Source organism: Pelobates fuscus, chromosome 7 (genome assembly GCF_036172605.1).
Source record: "Pelobates fuscus isolate aPelFus1 chromosome 7, aPelFus1.pri, whole genome shotgun sequence".
Classification (NCBI taxonomy): domain Eukaryota; kingdom Metazoa; phylum Chordata; class Amphibia; order Anura; family Pelobatidae; genus Pelobates; species Pelobates fuscus.
The window spans coordinates 50076597-50096441 of record NC_086323.1 but is presented as its reverse complement, the minus strand read 5'-3'; the positions used below and the strand labels follow the sequence as shown (position 1 = coordinate 50096441).

The following is a 19845-nucleotide window of genomic DNA, read 5'->3' as shown; positions in this document are numbered from 1 at the left end:
TAAAACTAATAACAGCTGCCTCCCTGACATTGGAGAAGCTGTATCCCTGGCATAAATCCAGGTTATTTGAGAATACAATAGGGGAAAGATGTGTTTTTGTTTTTCTGCAGCTCGCTTTAACTCTCACTATGCCAGGTGGGATTAAGGCATAGTTTCACAATGTTGCCAGCATGTGACCCTTAAACGGTTAAGCTATTTGTTACAGCAAGGGGCCTCATCGTGTTATGAGCAGCACTGCCAGTTCATTCCAAGGGCTTCTAATTTCTTTCTGCTTAATTTACTATATACTCTTCCAGACAGTGCCCATTGTTAAGAGTTGAATGCTAGGCTATTATAGCCTTTGTTGGCGTCATGCATAGTTTCTTAAAACCGCAGCATTCCATTTGTCTGAATTTGGGTGCTTTTTGCTGAATGATCCACAATGCACAGCTAGTGAGAAAGTAGTAGGGAAGGAAAGCAAAATGTAAACATTGTGGCAACCACACCACCATTGTGAAACTGTTATATACTGCAACTTGGAGTTTCAGGTCTCAAATTAATTTACAAGTTATACATATATTAACTTTGGTATTGAAACTAAAATGGTAAGGTCAGAGGTAAGATTCTTAAAAGGATAAGCAACAAGATGACTGTGTCTGTGTGCTCTCCTACCATCGGGGATTAAGTCAATTTGCAACTGTCTAACCCCATATTTGGGGCTCCAGCACCCTAGACTGCTGTCCCCTCCACAGTATAGCACGCTTAGTCTATCATCGGCTGCCCAACCGAACCTTCCTGATACTGCATAGGAAGGAAGCATGCCCAGAGCAGAGCTATTGGGCATCAGAGTCCCAACTCTCTATTCTTTTGTGGAATCAAAGCGCAATCACAAATGTAATGCAGTGAAAGCTTTGCATCATCACAGTCTATATCGTTCATTGATAATACATTAATCCTTGCCAAATAGCTAAAGAGAAATGCCAAAAGTCAAAAATTCTTCAGAAAAATAGGAAGTCCATAAGAGGCTTTGCAATGAAACTGCTGGTACATAAATCATGCCATATGTAATATGACTATTACGTAATGCACGTTTAGTTTTTTGCGTGTTTTTTTTTTTTCTTCTTCTAGGTGTCCCTCTCCCCCTATTTCCCCACCCCCACAGGCATGTCACGTTCATACTTAGTTATTTAAAAAATAAAATAAAAATAATAATCCTTGTCTCACTTTTAGCTGATCTGTAGACCTCCATTGATGTTGGGGCAAAACGGGAGGTTTGGTGGTTTGGATCTTATTATTTTCCTGCTTCTAAATTAAGTACCATGCATGTACAGTGTTTTATACTACTCTCTTCATCTTTGTACACAATACCTCCCATGAAAATTTATGGATTTTGTGTGTACACATGGCACGAGTCCAAGTGCGGGAAACAGGTTCAGGTGTGAAATAAAGATAACTTTATAGAATGCCCAAATTGCTCAGATTCATTTTGCATTGTTAAACTTGTATAAATTCTGTTTTTACATTTGCTTCATGTACTTTTGTGCGATAATTTAAAGGAGCACTATAGGGTTAAAACACCAATCTTGCCCCCCTAGGCCCCTCATTCCTACATAAATATAGCAAAATCTTACTGTATTTAAGCCTGAAGTTGTAACTCTGCCTCAGAAAAACAAGCAGTCTGCTGACCTCCTCAGAAGTGGCAGCCTGATCCATTTACAATGCGTCTCCATAGGATTGGCTGAGACTGACAAAGCGGCAGAGTCAGCACAATTCAAACACAGCCCTGGCCAATCAGCATCTCCTCATAGAGATGCATTGAATCAATGAATCTCCATGAGGAAAGTTCAGTGTCTGCATGCAGAAGGAGGAGATACTGAATGTTTGGATTTTAGGCAGCCATGACCCAGGAAGGATCTCTAACAGCCATCTGAGGAGTGACCAGTGAAGTTATCACTAGGCTGTAATGTAAACATAGCATGTTCTCTGAAAAGACAGTGTTTACAGCAAAAAGCCTGACGGTAATGATTCTACTCACCAGAACAAATTCAATAAGCTGTAGTTGTTCTGCTGACTGTAGTGTCCCTTTAAGTGGAACTAGAAGTTCTCTGAAAATTACACCAAAGAATAAAATCTTCCACTTATTTAGAAAGTGACAGCATGCTTCATTTCAGTCCAAGGTACACAATGCAAATGAGAATGCAGAACAGAAACATAATTTTTTTTTATTTATTTTTTTTCCTACTAACTGTTCAAGGGCAGTCAAAATTTAGAGGCCCAGTTCCAAGATAGGTTTGGGTTTCTACATTTACTTGTATTTTCCAGACCTATTTTAATATTAAAATATTGTAAATGATCCCATAAAAAATAAAAAAAATATCCTATTGGGAGTCCCAACAACAAACTTAATAACTTTGCTTCCACTGCCTTCCTATCCCATTATCTTCAAGTCTCTGTGTTAAAAGCAGGTGTATTTATATTTAAAGAAGATGGTTAAGTGTTATAAGTGATCTGGCAAGATCCCATAATCGAAATGATGACATTGACAATATATTTAGTTGATGTATGTGTACATAGGCCTGGTGTTTCTCACGGGGTATTACCAAGATGCATACTTGAACAGATTTATACTATTCGTATGGGTCTCTTTTCTGTTTGAGTATACATACCAAATATGAAAATATAGACTTTAATCTATGTAGACAATTTGGAAGTGGTAGCCTTTTTTAAAGGAGCACTCCTTAAATATTTTTTAAATTGTCAATCCACCCTCCCTCCCCAAAAAAATGAATTCTGTAATCCCATGCTGAGGCCAAGTTCTTCCTGCACCTTAATCCTCCGGTGACATCAGTCCCCTTCACTGCAGGGGGAGAGATGTCCCAGAGGATGAGTTGTGGGGAGGACTTGGACGGGTGCCGTCATTGGTGGGTTTGTTGCTAGCAAGCTGTGTGCGCTGTCAACAGACGCCCAATATGCACACATTTAACATTTGCCAGGCAGAATTCTCGATCTGGGATGGCTAATGCTGCTGCCGTAGATGGTGTTGAAAGCTTCTTATTTTATTGTTAACTGTTTGCACAGAATTTGCACATTGATTTCAACCATTTGGAATGAAGTGGTAACAGTGGTCACAGTGCCTGGAGTCATTCCTGAAGGTTAGGTGAGATTATGTAGATAACAGCACCTTTCCCGTTCTAAAAAGAGTAAAACTTTTCCTTATTCAGTGAGAGCATTGTTCATGATTCCCAGTCCATTCCAATACTTTTGGGACTTATGACGTGTGTGGCAGTCTGTATGAGAAGCATGAACAGTTGGCATCATCGTGTTCAATGTAATGATGCCCAATGTGAAGGTCTTCTAATAGCGGCCTTTCTGACAACCACAAGAACCTTAGTTTAACCAAAATGTGCTAAGAAAAAAGGACCGTATTTATTCACCAAAGCAACTTAATTAAAATGACCTGGTTTGGGTGATTAGTGTTTCTTCAGGCCTTTGTAGCAGAAATGTGCACACTGAAAAGGTTCTATTCATTCACTGCTGCTTGGTAAATGTTTAACCATGGTGAATAAGTAATAACTTTCCTAAACTAATCTATGCTTGTTTTTGTATTGCTTTTTCTTCTTCAGTTACAAATGTATCCATCAAAGCTTAGAAGATAATAACCGTTGTCCAAAGTGTAATTATGTGGTTGATAACATTGATCATCTGTATCCAAACTTCTTAGGTAAGTAATTTATTTTTTTTTTTTAAGGCGGTAACTGCATGTCATTTTGCTTATTTTTTGTAAAACTACACATATTTAGAAATTGTGTATATGTATGTATTTATTATATAAATCACATTGCGACATCTGGCTGCAGACAGCCAGTAAGGTTTATCTTGCTCGCGTTGAATTGTAGTCTCAGAAGCATTGGTTTCAATCCTTTTTATATGAGAAGCATTGTTGGCAGATTGTGGTGATTGCTGTGCATGTGCAATGCATCTCAATGCTTCTATTTTGAAAACCTCTGATAGAACACAAGTGAAAGTTTTTAAGGTTTTCAAGTGTTAAACAGTTTTTAAGTGAGTTCTTAGCAGTCCATCCCCTCTCTGCTGCTTGGGCTAGTGGGGAGCCAGAGTGCCAGCTGACTACTTTCAGCCTATTACAGTGCTTATTGCTGGAATTAATTGATATGAGGAAGTGTGTTCTCTGCCCTTTAGCCATACAGCCAGTAGTGGCCAGGGTGTCGGTGTACAGGAACTCTTATTTAGTGACAAACTTCTCGAAAATGGTTTCATACAGAACGGAAGGATCAAAGCGATTAAATGGTTATAGTGAACAGATAGTCCAGTGTTTCTTTTAATTATTAAACAAATTTAGGTGGTTTTCAAAATTAATATGCTGAAAGCATTAAAACAATGAGCCACTTGGTTATATACCATGTACTGCATACCAGATAGGACAAATGAAATATTGATGATTTCTCTAAATAATTATGCAAATTTTTTGAAAGACTGACCATTGGACACTTTAGTCACATCCCCTGGCTGTCACTGACACAGCCTGCATGAAAACAAAATGGTTTCGTTCTCAAAAACTTCTACAGTAAGTTACATCTTTTTATCTCCTGCAATGTAAATTGTACTTCAATTACATACATGAGGGGTCTAGCAGGCTATTAACAGGGCAGGAGATAAGAAACTTTAACCCCTTAAGGACCAAACTTCTGGAATAAAAAGGAATTGTGACATGTCACACATGTCATGTGTCCTTAAGGGGTTAAGTTAAACAGAATTTGCAATTAAGGTAGTGTAAACATTAAACAACTCTTTATAGGAATTGTTTAGAAAGGCTGTGTTGCATGCATGGGGGTGTGACTAGGGCTGCATGAACAGTGACTTAACTCTTAAATAGCTGATAATTGAGCAGTGAGACTGCAGGGGCATGGTCTGTTTTGGTGGCTACAGTGTCCCTTTAATGATACTTCAAACTGACTGAATATAAAGTTACAACTCTAGATGTATGATTATTTGAGTTGGGCAATCTTTACATCTAGCTTATATTCCCTTTTGTATAATTTTAGGTATAGAGACAAAATAAATGAACAAATATATTAACATTTTCACAGTGCTTAGTTGCAATACTGCCCACAGTATGACTTTAACCCCTTAAGGACCAAACTTCTGGAACAAAAGGGAATCATGACATGTCATATGTCCTTAAGGGGTTAAAGTCATCCCTGAATGCAGATCTCTCATCTGGAGACTTTGCTGGCATGCATTAATAAATGACTATTGTGATCTTAAATAAGGTATCACAGTTGGTGGCATGGAAGGGAGTTCAGTATATTATACTTAAACACACACATTGTGTGTGTCTGTCTATGTTGAATAGTGTGTAATAGCAAGTCTGGTCCACAGCCCTAGATCCAGGCCCTGTCCTGTCATGGTGTGCTCCTTCTCAGCACCAGGAACCACAGAATACAGTTTAAAGTCCAGCCAACAGATACAATGAGAAGAAAATAAGTATTCTTTTTTAGGTTTATATATCCAGCAAGAAGTGTAGAATATAACATTTTGTACAGTTAGTCCTGGTCAGGAGCAACATACATTTTGTACCTATGCAAACTTTATATTTTATTATTTAGCATGGAAGCGCACATTAATGTTTTGCCATCATATACTTCTCAAGCTTAGTAGCATTGTAGACTATGCAGAATCCAAACTCCTCTTACTTTTGTATTTTAATTTTATTTTAAATGTAGTCTAGGTTCACAGCAATACATTGTTTTTTCTGGGACATTCCTTCCTCCAACTGGACAGAGTATCGCTCCCAGAAAACATTGCAACACCACCTCTTTTATGTTCCAACACAGGAAACCCAATAGTTAAATTTCAGCCCCCTTCAGAGATGGTAGGGCTTTATGGATTTCTACAAGTTTTTTTTTTTTTTTTTTTTTTTTAATTCAGTCAACAGATCTTCTCTGCTGAGAATTGAATTATCAAAGCACTTGCAGGAAGGATAACGTCCTGGGCTGGTGACAGAACTTTCAGTGGCTTCCAGCTACACCTTGCTAAGCTTCGTGTCCACTCAAGTGATTCTATCTTGGGGTTCCTGCCTTTGTCATTGTGCAAGCCATCTGTGAGTTCACCTGCGTGGATAGGACAGTAAAGGGAACCTTCTTCAGTTAATTTTGAAATACATTGCCCATTAAGCAACTGCATTGGTGAGCTTTCTCCGGCCTGTTGCTGAATTAGCCCTGCTACTGAATCCAACACGTATGTCTCGCTTGGAGTAGCGAATAACCAACTGTATGTGTTATCCCAGTAAATATGTGTGACATTCGTGCTTGTGCATGAAAAAAAGTAGTGTTGGTACTTGTAGAACAACTCAAACTGGGCTCCGCTCCTGTCCAAAATCCACAGGTAAGTATAGACAAAGAGGAGGACTGGGCACAGATGAGTTTATTGTATGAGTTACAACTGTTCCTCCTACAGTAAATCTCCCTTGGATCTCATACCTGTGCCGAGTGCCCTTCATAATTTATGCTGGCATTCAGTGCTTTTCTTTGGACTTCTTGCAGTGATGAGCAATTTGCACATTCTTTGTCGCCTCGTTCCAGCCATTGCTAGCTCTGCCTGAATTTGCTCTGGTATCTGTGCTGTAGTTATGTTTCCTGCACAGTTCTCTTAACTGTATCGGGAATAGGTGCCAGTAGTCATAATAGCCTCTATATCACTTTGTAGGACTTGGTTTGTCATTCTGTTTAGACTTTTCACTCAAGACCTTTAGGGGCTGATCAGACATTAAGTCTGTGTTTCTGAGATGGAAATGTGTTTCGAACTTTTTTTTTTTTTAGTGCAGGCCTGGCAGACTGTCTTGGTGATATGGTGAGCATGTTAATTATGGTGTGCCCTGGATTTTCTCCAGGATGCATTGACAAAGGCTTGTCTGTCACTACTTTAAAAGGTCAGATATCTGCCTTTTTAAGCACTGTACCCATTTTCCTGACATCCAGATATTTGAACAGGCTCGGCCACATATTAACCTGGTGATTCTTCCTGCTGTACCACTGTGGAGTGGATGCTTTGACATTCACCATTTTGAAACTATGCACAATCTGTATCTACATTTGCTTGTTCTGGAAGGCTATTTTTTCTTTTTAACTAGTTGAATATCTTGAGCTTCCTCATTCCTTGATATCCATTTTACACACCTTTTGAGCTTGGATTTCATTGGCTGAGATCATCTGCTAATGCTTTTGGTTAATACATTCTGTCCAGGGACAAAATAGATATTTAGTGCAGAAAGGGAACTCCCCCTGTAGTGATATCTGAAGAGGAATCTTAGTAGTGTTGTAGCGATTATCTTAGAATAGTGCTCCTTTTGTCTCTTATATGGTACTAGTTTTATTCCTTTGTGGTAAATACCAGATTGGTTTACCACTCATTCTACTAGTTCTGGGACTATCTCTTGGGTCTTTGCAGATCTGGTCAATGCAATACTCCGAAGAAAGAGTCCTCTTGTTCTTCCTAGCACACTTTTAAAAGTCGTATCATTTTGATGTTATTGTGTCCACCTTCACTCATTTAGAAAATACTATGGGCTATCATTCACAGGCTGTCTCCTACACTTTTATATGTTACTCATTCTTATGACTCCTGTCAGAGTGGCTTGCTATACCTGATTTTATAGATTTGTGACATTAAAATAAAAAACTAAATATGTCCTTGTCAAGACATTTTTCATCTTTGTGGTCACGGTCCCTAGGCACTTTCAGAGTATTTTATTTGCCTTCGGTGCCTGATGGATTTGCTGCTGCTTTGATTCCTTGTACTTCCCTTTTTTATCGGTGTTCAATCTCTGCTTGACTAGACTGCTAATTGTGGATTTCCTGTGGGAGAAAGAGGAAGGGAGAAAACTTCTAAAGGCTGGTTCTACTTCATTTGGATGAAGGAATACCCCGTATGTGATGGATTCAGATGAAAGAAAAATACTGTAATTTTTTACTAATCTAGGTAAAGTGTCATAATGAAGACATTGAGAGTATGGCATTAATCTAAAGGTTGACGTATCGAACACTTTTTTTTTTTGGATGTTGCCCTCTTCCTGCCATATGTTAGCCATGGTGATATTTAAACTGGCATGGAAACCGGTATGTTCTGTCTTCTGAATAAAATGTTCATAGCGATGACTTGTTAGTGACACAGATATTGACACAGGTATTGAGATATGTGGACATTTCAATTCAAATTTGGCAACACAATTTTTTTTTTTTTTTTTTAGTAAATGAATTAATCCTCAAGCAGAAGCAGAGGTTTGATGACAAGCGTCTAAAGCTGGACCCTTCGGTGAGAACTATAAAAATGTATTAGCTGGCTCTGTGGATCTTGTTATAAATCTAGTTGAGCTCTTTCTATAATGAACATTAATAGTCATGTTGCTCGTGATTAATTAAACTTATTTTTTTACACGCTCTTCACTAGGAAATTACAATGTTTCCTGTAGGATACTTACTTTATATTTGTGCCAAGCATCTTTCAGAATGTTGCTATCCTTTCCATTCATTTTTTTTAAATACCAAAAACGTTCATAGCTTTAGTTACTCTGAATGCAGTAAATAAATGCAGATAAACTAATGGCTATAAAGTAAAGAGTACAATGAGACATATTCCTTAACTTTTTATATTTTATATCGGTGTCCATTAAATACTCTTTTATATAATCAAAGTAAAAAATAAGTATTATTTCTCTTTAACAGTTACTTGGCCAACCTTAATCCCTGTATTATATTATAGCAGGTGATCTATAAATCATTTCCCCAACACTGTAACTGTTAACAAACAAGTGATCTCTGTTCCATATACATTGGCCAGTGATGCTGTAAGCATCGTTCTTTTGTTCCAACTTAATAACATCACTAATTTGACCTATTCATTTTATTAGACATCCACAAAGTTAGAATAATGACTAAAAATTTTAATGGCGCCTTAAAAAACCCAAAAAAACCTCTCTTCCCTTCTCTTTTTTTTTTTCTTTCTCTCGCACGCTTGCGCTCTCTCTTATGCTCTTTTTTGCACTTTCGCTCTTTGTTGGCGGTCTCTTTTTCTCGCTTTCTTTCTCTTTTGCTCTTCACAAAATTACAACAGATTTATAGAGGATCCTCCATAGATTGTATCTTTTAGATGTGAGAGAAGAAGCCTTTTCCCCACTGCTGCATTTTATTTATTTTTACTATTTTTATTGTTCTGTGAGCTTTTTACTTTATCATCAGACAATGTAGTCCACACTTTGTCTTATTTCTATGGAGAGTTGTGGAATTTTATTGAAATTACATTGCAGTCAGTAGGAGTATTCCACGTAAATCTTAATTACATTTCCGGCAGTTACAACCACTTTAAGTATAGTTTGTGTCCATGCTAGCGCAGGCTATGGAGTACAGGAATGGACAGATGGACCTCACTGCATTCAGATCCTGGATTGCAGACAGATGCATTAATGTAGCCCATTCCATCCCCACTGACATAATGAAGCCGTGAACCGTACAATTTCTTAGAACTTGGCACAGTTTTCATCTTCTGGGGCAGATTAAGTGATGATTCCCAAACCTTACATTTAATACAAAAATTCCATGTTGCCCCATTCTACAAAGTCTTAACGTCCCTTTCTGCATCTTTTGTGCTTTGATAAAGTACACTACATGACCTGTTGTCCAATTTGGAACCTCTACCAGTTCTTTCACGTGCATAGGTGTAGTATTTGTTGTGTAAGTTTATACCACTGGCACATGGTGAGAAGATCCCCTGTTTATATGGAACTGTAATTTGTAGTAGATATGTTGCTCAAAGTGCTCCTTTAAATATTTTGGTTTTTAATATATAATCCCTACACGCAACCCACTTGGCTCTGTCTGTTTGCAGCTCATCACTTTCCTTGATCAAACAGACTTTAGCAGAACTAGAAAAACATAATGATTAGAGTCACATATTGTTAACTTGGAATCTATTCACCAAAATAGTTGTACATTTTTCTATATGAAAATGTGCAGTAATTTAATCCGACTCTGTCTCTGCCAGAATTTGTATCTTATTTTGATCACTCCTACTCAGTGGTAATCAGTTGATTTGCTACTTCTCTTAAACCGTGGCCCACAGTGTGTCACAGGGGCTCCGTTGACGTCAGATGCAGACGCCTGTTTTCCAAAACCTACTCCAAAAGAGCTTGCGTTCTCCCCATTTTTCTCTTTATGTATTCCTATGGGGAATTATGATTATTTCGAAAAAACAAATATGACTAAACGGATTAGGCAAATATTCAGAGTATGTTTAAAAACATTTTTTTATTTATTTATTTTTTTCCAATCTTAGGCATTCTACACCCAGTCTTCTAGGTGTTTTTTCTCTACTTGTGACATTTGAATGGCTATTGGGTTGCACATAAATGTTATAATTGTGTTTTCTTTGAAATATGCTACCTTCCAAAGCCAATTCCAGGTCCAAAAGCTTTAGATTGATTCTCAAACTCTCCTTTACTTAACATTTTTCCCCACATCCTACCCTATGATATATGCTAAACGCGTTGTCTTGATATATTGAATGTGCTTTTATTTTGTATTTTTTTTTTTTGAGTGAAATTTTGTATGCCTGTAACAAGTCTTCCCTTCGATACAAAAGTAGACTAGAGGCACACTAAACACTGTAATTTCTACAGTGCTCTGTTTATGTTGCCACAAGTCCCCTGGTCACATCCCACTGAAAAGTCAAATTATTTTGCCATGGGTTACCAATTACCTTGGACTCGCACTCATTTACATATCCGTTCTGTTCTCCTTTAGGATTAATTCATTGACTGATGAGAATCAAATGACTCTTAGCCATTGAATTTCTTCCAGATGGGGACAGAATTGATGTATGTAGTGCTGAAGGGGAACACTCATTTAGCAATATACGAGGAGGGGCTGGACAGCAGGTGCTCCGGGGACACCAGGTAACTATTTGAAAACATTTTGACTTTTAAAAGTGGGATGGCACCAGGGGACTCTGGACACCACAGCTTACTGTAGCGGTTGCAGGGTGCCATGTGTGCCCCTTTGAATATTTTTTTTTCTTTTTCTTCTCCTTAAATAAAAAAAATGCATAATTGTCTGACTGCTCCTCTTTTGATAATGCTACATTAATTTTTTTTATATATATAATAATATAAACTTTACATCGCAACCGACTTTCAAATGGGCATAGTCCAGGGGGTATTTAATGTGAATTGTAGCCATTGACTGTGATTGTGAAATGGAACACGCACCTTGATGCCAGGGTGGCTGCTGGCTCAAACACCCATTGCATGGTGATCTGCATGCTTTGTTAGCAAGAGTTTCATATGTGTGTGTGCAATAATTATGTATAGAAACCTTTTTATTTTTTATTTTATCTACTGATTTTAAAAGTGCATTGTATAGTATTCCTATTAATTATTTTGTCTCATATAGTTAATCACTGACACAATTTATTCTTCTGTAGAATGGCCACAGGTGGCAAATCTTTCAGGACCTCTTGGCTACTGACCAGGATAACCTAGATTTGGCCAATGTGAATCTGATGCTTCAACTGCTGGTGCAGAAGAAAAGACAGCTGGAAGCCGTAAGTAACAGTACAAGCCACATGTTTTTCCTACAATGTTAACATTTGGAGAATACAAAATTAGGCATGATGTGTGTATATTGTTTTGTTACAATTCACACATTAGGCTGTTTAGAAAGTTCTCCAGTGTCCTCTGTGGAACTTTCAGCCAGTTCTTTTAATGTCTGCAGTCCATGCTCCTATTAAGTTAAAGGAAACCTGCACTGCGGGGAATATGTTCTGCTTCAGGCTATTAATATTATCATAGATATTGGGATGTGAGGGCTGGTTAAAAGTTCCTGAAATGACCCAGGTTGAGCGCAAGCAATGATATGTGGCTCTCACCAACCATAATTGCCTTTTAGACAAAAGTCAATGTGGTAGTGTCTGGCAGAAATGCCATTGCTGCCGCTTCTTCCTCAATAAGTGTTCATATACTGGATGCTAAGTCGGTCAGTAAATGTGCTCCCCGTATGTGGAATTTGACTGTTTCATATACACAGTGTGTACTGACAGTGATGTGGATATTTGTACATAAATAAAGGAATTGTTACCCTTACAATTTGCTATAACTTACATTTTAAATGTGTCATGTCAGATTCTATTTTATTTATGGTGGATTTTCCCTGTTTTTAGTATATAAAAATGTAGTAACATTTTGGCATAGTTAACTTAAAGAAGAAAAAAGGTTCATAATTGTTTCATTTTATTTTCTTAATTTGTTTCTGGTGCTTTTCCTAAACAAAGTGGCTGTGCCCCGATTTTTTTCCCCCCTTTGGCAATTCCTTTCAATCTAACGAAGACAGTCTCATGGAATTGATAAAGCGTCTTTTTGTCCCGGTTGCATGCTGTGCCAGTAACATAGCCTCCCTCTACTGCACATATTGTTCATCTCTGCTGCCAGGAGAGCCATAAAAATATTTGGCCAAGTATCACAGCAGTAAAAGGGGAAAATATTATAATCTTTAGATTAAATTTAGCCTAACAAAGAAAAGATTATGATTAGACAACATTTGTCTACCACAGACTGGCACGAGAGCGCTCAGCAGTCTAGACCCAGGAGGGTTATGTTTTGGGATAAACACGCAGCTTAAGGGTAGCACTCCCTGCTTACACTTGGCTATGGATATCTGTTGTTGTAACCTTTCTTAAAAGGTCTGTCGGTCGTGTTATGTGCTCATTTGGCTGCACATCCGTTTACCAGCTGCACATTCAGTGTTCCCTTTGTGTTTGTATAAGGTGAAAGTCTTTTGGGGCTGATTTGCAAACCATTACTGTGTTAAAGGAACAGGTCCTTCTTTTTCACATGTAAAAAAAGTCTTATTTGGTCAGTAAAGTGAATGTAGAAAATGATTCATTGGCACCAATTTTGTGAAAAATGGGTAGGAATTAAAAGTTCACTATTTTGTGTTAATATCAAGAATAATAGTTACAGCAATTGCGAAAAATTCTCTGGATTAATACAGTAACACGTTGTGAATATTAATGAAACATTTTAGTAATGTTTGGTGAAATGCCAATAAAATACACTTTTGAATTTAGTAGTGTAAATAAGGAAAGGATCTTAAATGATGTACCAGAATCTTTGTCTAATTTTGTTGCAGGTAAGTTGTCAAGCTGTACAACAGCAGGCTGTAGAGTTTTTGATGCTTAGATTTTATTCCATGGAACTCCCAAAACAGTCTCCCATCCTTGGACTTCATTCTTTTCAAGCCATGTTAAACTACAAGTATAACATTGAAAATTAACATTGCTCAATGCTTTATATTTGTCTATTAGAAGAAGTACAATAGAAGTAAGTAAAATAGTCTGGCTGCCTTGTAAGTATGGGTGACTTCTCCCACTAAGCAAGTTAAAGATTTCCAGAGCAGAATAGCCACTGAAAATGCAGCCATAAATGAAATGTAACGTATTTATTAATTAAAAACTAGATGGTAAACATGTCAAAATAACATTGACCATTCACAAGGATCAACATGAAGTCATTTAGATGTCAGTACCTTTAAAAACTACAAAAGGATTAAAAAAAAAGTAAAAATAATTGTTAGGACAAATTCAAAGAGATGAAGGGATAATTGAAAATAAGTCATAACAGACCAGTTACAAAGTAAAATTCTTGTGAATAAAATACACTGCTAATTCACAAAATGTTGACTTCTGGTGAATTAATGTTCAGTTTTTCAGAATTTGGCCCATAAATAGTTGGACAATATTGTCAGCTCTGTTTAGTGTACATGTTGTAGTTTAGTTTGACAATTCACTATACGGTTTAATGAATAAAAACCTCTATTTAACATTTCTTATTGGAAATTCAGAGCTTTGTGTTCTTTGGATTTTACAGACTGAAATTTAGGCCACATAGAATAACTGTCAATTTTTTTTTTTTTTTAATTCTTTATTTTTGAGTTTTTGATATATATTTTTTCAGGGTAGGGGTACAGAAAGAAAGTAGAGGGGATTAGTTAACAGTACAGATTTGCGGCATCATCAAGTTACATAAGCTGTGCGTTGGCTGTCCACATGCAAGTGGGGATTCTGCCAAAACATCTTTAGTAATTGTGCGTGACTGTTTTAGTCTGTCGTTTTCCTATTAGCTTGCAATCCTGTGTCTGCTAAGGGTTGGTATGGGGTACAGAAGTAAAAAGGGGTTGGGGGAAGGATGCCCTGTCTTGACGGTGTATCGCTTGTGTCTAGAGGTATGTCTGTACATTGAACTCGTCATGTATTCCGTTTGTTCGGTACCTCTGTGTTGCGGGTGTCGGTTGGTGAGGTTTGGGTCGAGTTTGTCAGGTCTTGGCTTTGGGGGTTTAGTGTGGGGGGTTTTGGTGGGGCGTAGGGGTCTACATGTGGTTTCTTTGGTTTGTTATTGGGATTTTCCCTTTTGTCGTTGGCGTAGGTGAGTTGTTTGTGGTATCAGGTTTTCTTGTTGTCGTTGGTCTTGGGTGTGTGGGGTTTGGTAGGTTTTGTGTGGTTTTGGCGTCGGATGGCCTTGTAAGTTTAGGGGGGGATGATTGGGGTAAGAGGGGGAGAATAGGGAGCGTGTAGACGGAGGAGGGGGGGAATTGTTGGGGTGGTAGGGTGTCCAGTTGGGCGATTTAGTGTGTCTTTGTTCGGGGTGTGTCGGGTGTGTGGTTTTTATTCAGTGTGTGCCGGTGATGTTCGGGTATTCGTATAACCATGGGTCCCAGATTTTGTGGTAGTGTTTGGTGTTATCGTGAAGTAATGCGGATAATTCATCCATTTTAACTGTGTCTGTAATCTTTCGTTTAATTGCTTCCATGGTCGGTATTTCGTTGCTGCCCCATTTTTCGGCTATCGCCCGTCTGGCCGCTAATGCGATCTTTGCTATCATTTTGTTTTGGGCTCTAGGCATATCGGTGTGTGGTTTTGATAGCAGCCAGATCCACGGGTTTAGTGGGATGTCTATGTGCAGGATTCTAGAGACCATGGTTGCAACCTGTTGCCAGACTTGTTTGATCGGGGGGCATTCCCACCACTGGTGGAGGTAGGTTCCCTTGTGGCCGCATCCCTTCCAGCACAAGTCGGTGTCTGACCTGCCCATCTGTTTTAGCTTAAGGGGGGTGGTGTACCATCTCATGAGGGTTTTATAGGCCTGTTCTTTGTGATTTACGCAGATGGAGACCGTTGCTGTGGCCTCCCAAATTTCCACCCAGTCGGTGGGGTCTTCTGCTGGGCCTAAGTCCCTCTCCCAAGCCGACACGTATGTGAGAGCTCCGCCCCGGACATTTTGAATAATACGGGTGTAAAGTGCTGAGATTTGCCCCTTCTGAGTTGGGGCTTGCATGCATTGTTTCTCAAAGGGAGTTAGTGCCGTTGTGCCCGCCTTTGTGTATTCTGGTTGTGCGAGGAAGCTTTTGATCTGTATATATCTAAACAGGTCAAATGTCCGGAACGGTGTCGTTTGCTGCAGATCGGGGAATGGGGTGATATGTTGGCCCTGAAAGAAGTGGTACAGGCGTGTGAGGTTGTTGTCCTCATAGCGCGTGAAGTCTTTAGGTGACATGCCTGGGGGAAATTTTGTGTTGCGGAGTATTGGTGTGAGAGGGGATAGGGAGGTGGTTAAGCCACTTTTATGTGTGACTTTGTCCCAAATTTTGATTGTATTGATCAGTGCTGGGGTAGTTCTTGGTGTGGGAGGTCTGGCTTGTTTTGGGAGCCATATATACAGGGATGGGTGGTCCCTGCCGAACATGTCGTGCTCAAGATCCACCCATCGTTTGACTCCGTAGGGGGCGTGCAGGTTTTGAGCTTGTGCTATCTGTGCTGCTTGGTAGTAATGAATAAGGTGGGGGAGGCCGAGGCCTCCCGCCCTATTCGGGACGTATAGGGTCTGCCTCTTTATACGTATACGTCGATTGGACCATATGAACTTGTCTATTCGTGATTGTAGCTGTTTAAAGTCTGGGGTGTGTAGAGGGATTGGGAGGGTTTGAAACAAAGTAATCTGGGCATAAGGTTCATCTTTACTGAAGCCAGTCTGCCGAGCCAAGATATTGACATGTTCTGCCATCTGGCGAGGTCGTGTGTGATTTTTTGTATGATTGGGGTGTAGTTCTTGGAGTAGATTTGGGTAAGGTCTGTTGTTAAGGTGACGCCCAGGTATTGTATTTGGGTGGAGTTTATTTTGAAGGGATAAGCCTTCTGTAGGTGCTCCAATGTGGGGGAGTCAATGTGTATGGGTAAGGCTTCGGTTTTGTCTATGTTGAGTTTGTAACCGGATATTGTGGCGTACTGCTCTAGGGCTTGGATCAGTAGCGGCAGGGAGACTGTTGGTTCTGTGATAGTGATGAGCAGGTCGTCCGCATAGGCTGCGGTCTTGTATTCGTCTTCACGGATTTTGAAGAATAACTGTCAATTTTAATTAGCAAAATCTCACTTTTGCAGGACACCTACCGCAGTGTACATTTTTTTATTTAAGACTCAACTCCCACCTCATCTACAAGCAAACTTCTATCAACTGGAGAAGACACCCCAGATTGGGTTGTTCTGCTGCCTACTTTTATCTCCACAGTATACCCTCAGTGCTTCTTGTTTTGGTTTATTTTGAAACTACTGGTGTGACACACTGCTGAGTGAATCATTGTTTTGTAGTCTCTGCATTCCAATAACAAGTTCACTCTCACCCACTTCCTAAAGTCAGCATAAGTGCTAAATGGCTGGCTGAGCATCATGGGAAAATTAGTTTGTAGCAGCTGCTGTGCCAAAGGTTAGCAGTCATGGATGTTGTGCATATACGAGGCCCAGAGGTCATTCACTGCTGAGCTAAAATACACAAGTTTTTTTTTTTTTTTTGGTGTTGGTGTGATCAGACACAAGTCCCTTGCCTTACCACCCCCTCAAAGTTAAACATATTTTCATTTTAGGAATTAATATTCCTTTTAATCACATCCTTATGAAGTGTAGTATAATTTTATGAATACTGACAGCTAAATGAAACTGAAAATGTTGTTTTTGGCTGTTGTATTCCTGGAAAAGAATTCCCTACAAGTTTCGAGTATTCAGTTCTTACCTTACATTCCAAACAATAGATGGCTGTTAACACTGTCTATAGTGGATCGTGCTCACAATAATATATTCTTAAGGTTCAAAAAAAAAAAGGAAAAATATGGTTAAGTTCATATGCTTAACCAACTTAGTGCAGGTTGTGTATATCTCTTACGTTAAGATCTATTTGGAAAAACAAAAAACAAACACCATACTCTTAAATGATCACTGTAAGCATCCAGACAACTTTGTCTCAATGAAGTGGTCTGGGTGCAATGTTCCTGCCATTTTGCTTACGAGATGTAAAACGTGATTGTTTGAGATCCAACAATGTTTACATTGTAGGGCTAAACACCACTCTAGTGGCTATTACACCGACAGCCACTGAGATGGTGATTTTGTTGTGAGAATGGAGACAGACTTGGTTCTGGATGTTGCACAATGCAGGAGAACGTTGAATGTTTTATAAATGAGAAGCATTTGACTGGCGCATCGCTGCAATTGCCACGCATTCGCCTTTTGTCCACAATAATTTTCCATTTGATTGGCCAAAGTTTCATAAAACCTGATGACATCAGACAGGTTAATCTGCGCTGTCTCAGCACTGGATTCCAGTTGAGTAAAGCATTATTTTAAGTGAATATATTTGTATTAAAAAATCGGGCCCTGCTCTTTGAGAGGGAAATGAAATAAAAAAGAGGCGACTATAGTGTTTTTTTGTAATTATTACCACACATCAGCATGTTTCTAATATGTTCTACTGTACAGCAGTGAGGAACTTGCCAACACTTCATAAAATATTAAAATACCTTGCTTTCCCCACTGGTATTTTTTCTTCTTTTTAAACACCACTATATTGCAATAAGTGAACTGTGCAACCCAGACAATATTGTTGTGATGTGCTGTATGTATATTGTCCAAAATAGTGTGTTAAAATGTGACTGCTAGGCTAAAACATGTTCTTTTATTTGTTTCATTAGGAATCACATGCTGCTCAACTTCAGATCCTTATGGAATTTCTCAAAGTAGCTCGTCGTAATAAGAGAGAGGTAAAGTTTATTCAACAATAAGTAAATGAGATTTAATTTATATTAATTTGCTACAAGTACCTTATATGAAGTACACTTGTCATCAACAAGATATGTGCATGATGTTATGTGCTAAGAATATACCTAGTAGGTTAACCTGTCTTCTATAGAGACCTATAAGCATTGGATTGGCTGAAATCTGCATGGAGGCGGGGCCTAACGCCGCTTTGGCCAATCGGCACCTCCTCGTAGAAATGCATTGAATCAATGCATCTCTATGGGGAAAGTTAAGTGTCTCCATGCATAGTGTGGAGACGAACGGCAATGCTGCCTACTGGAGAAAATTGTCCAGGGTAGAACTGATTGTGTTGTATGGTCTTATAAAGGATCAAATAATGAAGAAACTCGTTTTCAGGAGCTAGTGCCTAGCTCCAACATACATGCTTGATCAGTATAATTGCTGCTCATGGATAGACGCTTCTTGCTTCGTATAAAAAAATAACAAAAAAAATTTACAGCAGGATTTTAGAATAAAACAGAGAGAAACTATGGTGTAGTATGTGCAAATAACGTGAATTGATGTGCACTTACATGTGAATGGGCCCTAAAATGGCTTCTTTTGTTGGCGTGAAGTGGTAAAAGCCCCACTCTAGGATATACTCCCTACTATTTTAGTTTGTTTTTATACTCTGTGAAAACGGAATAGATTATCTTTAACCCTTACTTCAAGTTATTCCACTACTGGCCATTGAAGAGAGAGAGCCCTCTGGAAAAGAATGAATCATGCATTCATATACATTAAGCAAAATTCTGACCCTGCTATCAGCTGTTGCGGCATATTTGTAGTTATATTAGACAAGACTGTGTCTAAACCCAAACTTGTGTTGCACTTTTCTGAATGACCTCAAAGCTTGTCTTGCATTTTGTGAATAATAGTGTATGTAGGTGTGAGTAATTGTATGTGTAATTGCACAATGTATGCTATGTCAAAGGTACAATCAGAAGAAGCAACAACAATTTTGGTTTGAAGGGGATTTTTCTCTCCGTTTTGTTCTATTCTTCTCTTAAGTATAGTTCGTCGTGAGTGTAGAGTGAGATAATGTTTATAACAAATGAGAATTTCTCAGTGTTGACACTGTGCTATTGGTCCAGTGGTTTTATTGATGAAATTTGGTGTAGAACTTTGTCAGTTCACGAGATGTTAAACAGATGCTTGGTCTTTCTCTGTCAAACTGAAACAATTGCATCATGTGAGCTGCCTTTGGCTTCCTAGTTTCTTCAGTTTCCCCTGTTCAGCTTCATGCGTTTCCTATGTTTTGGTCAGAAATAATTAAAAACAAATGACTGGGTTGAAATTATATTTATATTGGCTAAATGGTACTTAATGAAACTCCTTGTATTCTCCTGAAGATAAACATATTGACGATGATCAAAAAATGGAACTCTTTATATTTTTTTCATACCCATTTCCAACTTTGAGAAACAGTGTTGCGTCTGTTTGGGTTTTGATTCTTGGACTTGTGGTTGCTTATTCCTTTCTGGAAAGATAGGAAAGCGCCCAACATTTCTCTAGTTACTCATTTAACCCATAGACCTCTTGTATTTTGTGTTTTTCCAAGAACGCAACAGTCTGTATCAGATGTCATTCATTATTTATTTGCCAGGTGCCTTAAATACTGTGGTTTATGAAGTGAAACAAATTTAGGGACTGATGAAGCACAAGTAAATGCAGCACTAGCTTTTT

At 38.6% G+C, this 19845-nt stretch overlaps 1 protein-coding gene across 5 annotated transcripts in view; it reads left to right on the top strand.

Moving 5' to 3' along the window:
- Nucleotides 1-19845, top strand: part of COP1 (COP1 E3 ubiquitin ligase) — a 159827-nt gene that overhangs the window by 18979 nt on the left and 121003 nt on the right. For 4 of the 5 annotated variants that reach the window (XM_063428235.1, XM_063428233.1, XM_063428237.1 and 1 more), the window contains exons 3-6: nucleotides 3603-3700; nucleotides 8243-8307; nucleotides 11470-11589; nucleotides 18054-18122. In XM_063428235.1, coding sequence (XP_063284305.1) covers nucleotides 3603-3700; nucleotides 8243-8307; nucleotides 11470-11589; nucleotides 18054-18122 — 352 coding nt within the window. Of the gene's footprint in view, nucleotides 1-3602; nucleotides 3701-6838; nucleotides 6926-8242; nucleotides 8308-11469; nucleotides 11590-18053; nucleotides 18123-19845 lie in introns of those variants that run through there. The other variant, XM_063428238.1, reaches the window with a different exon arrangement.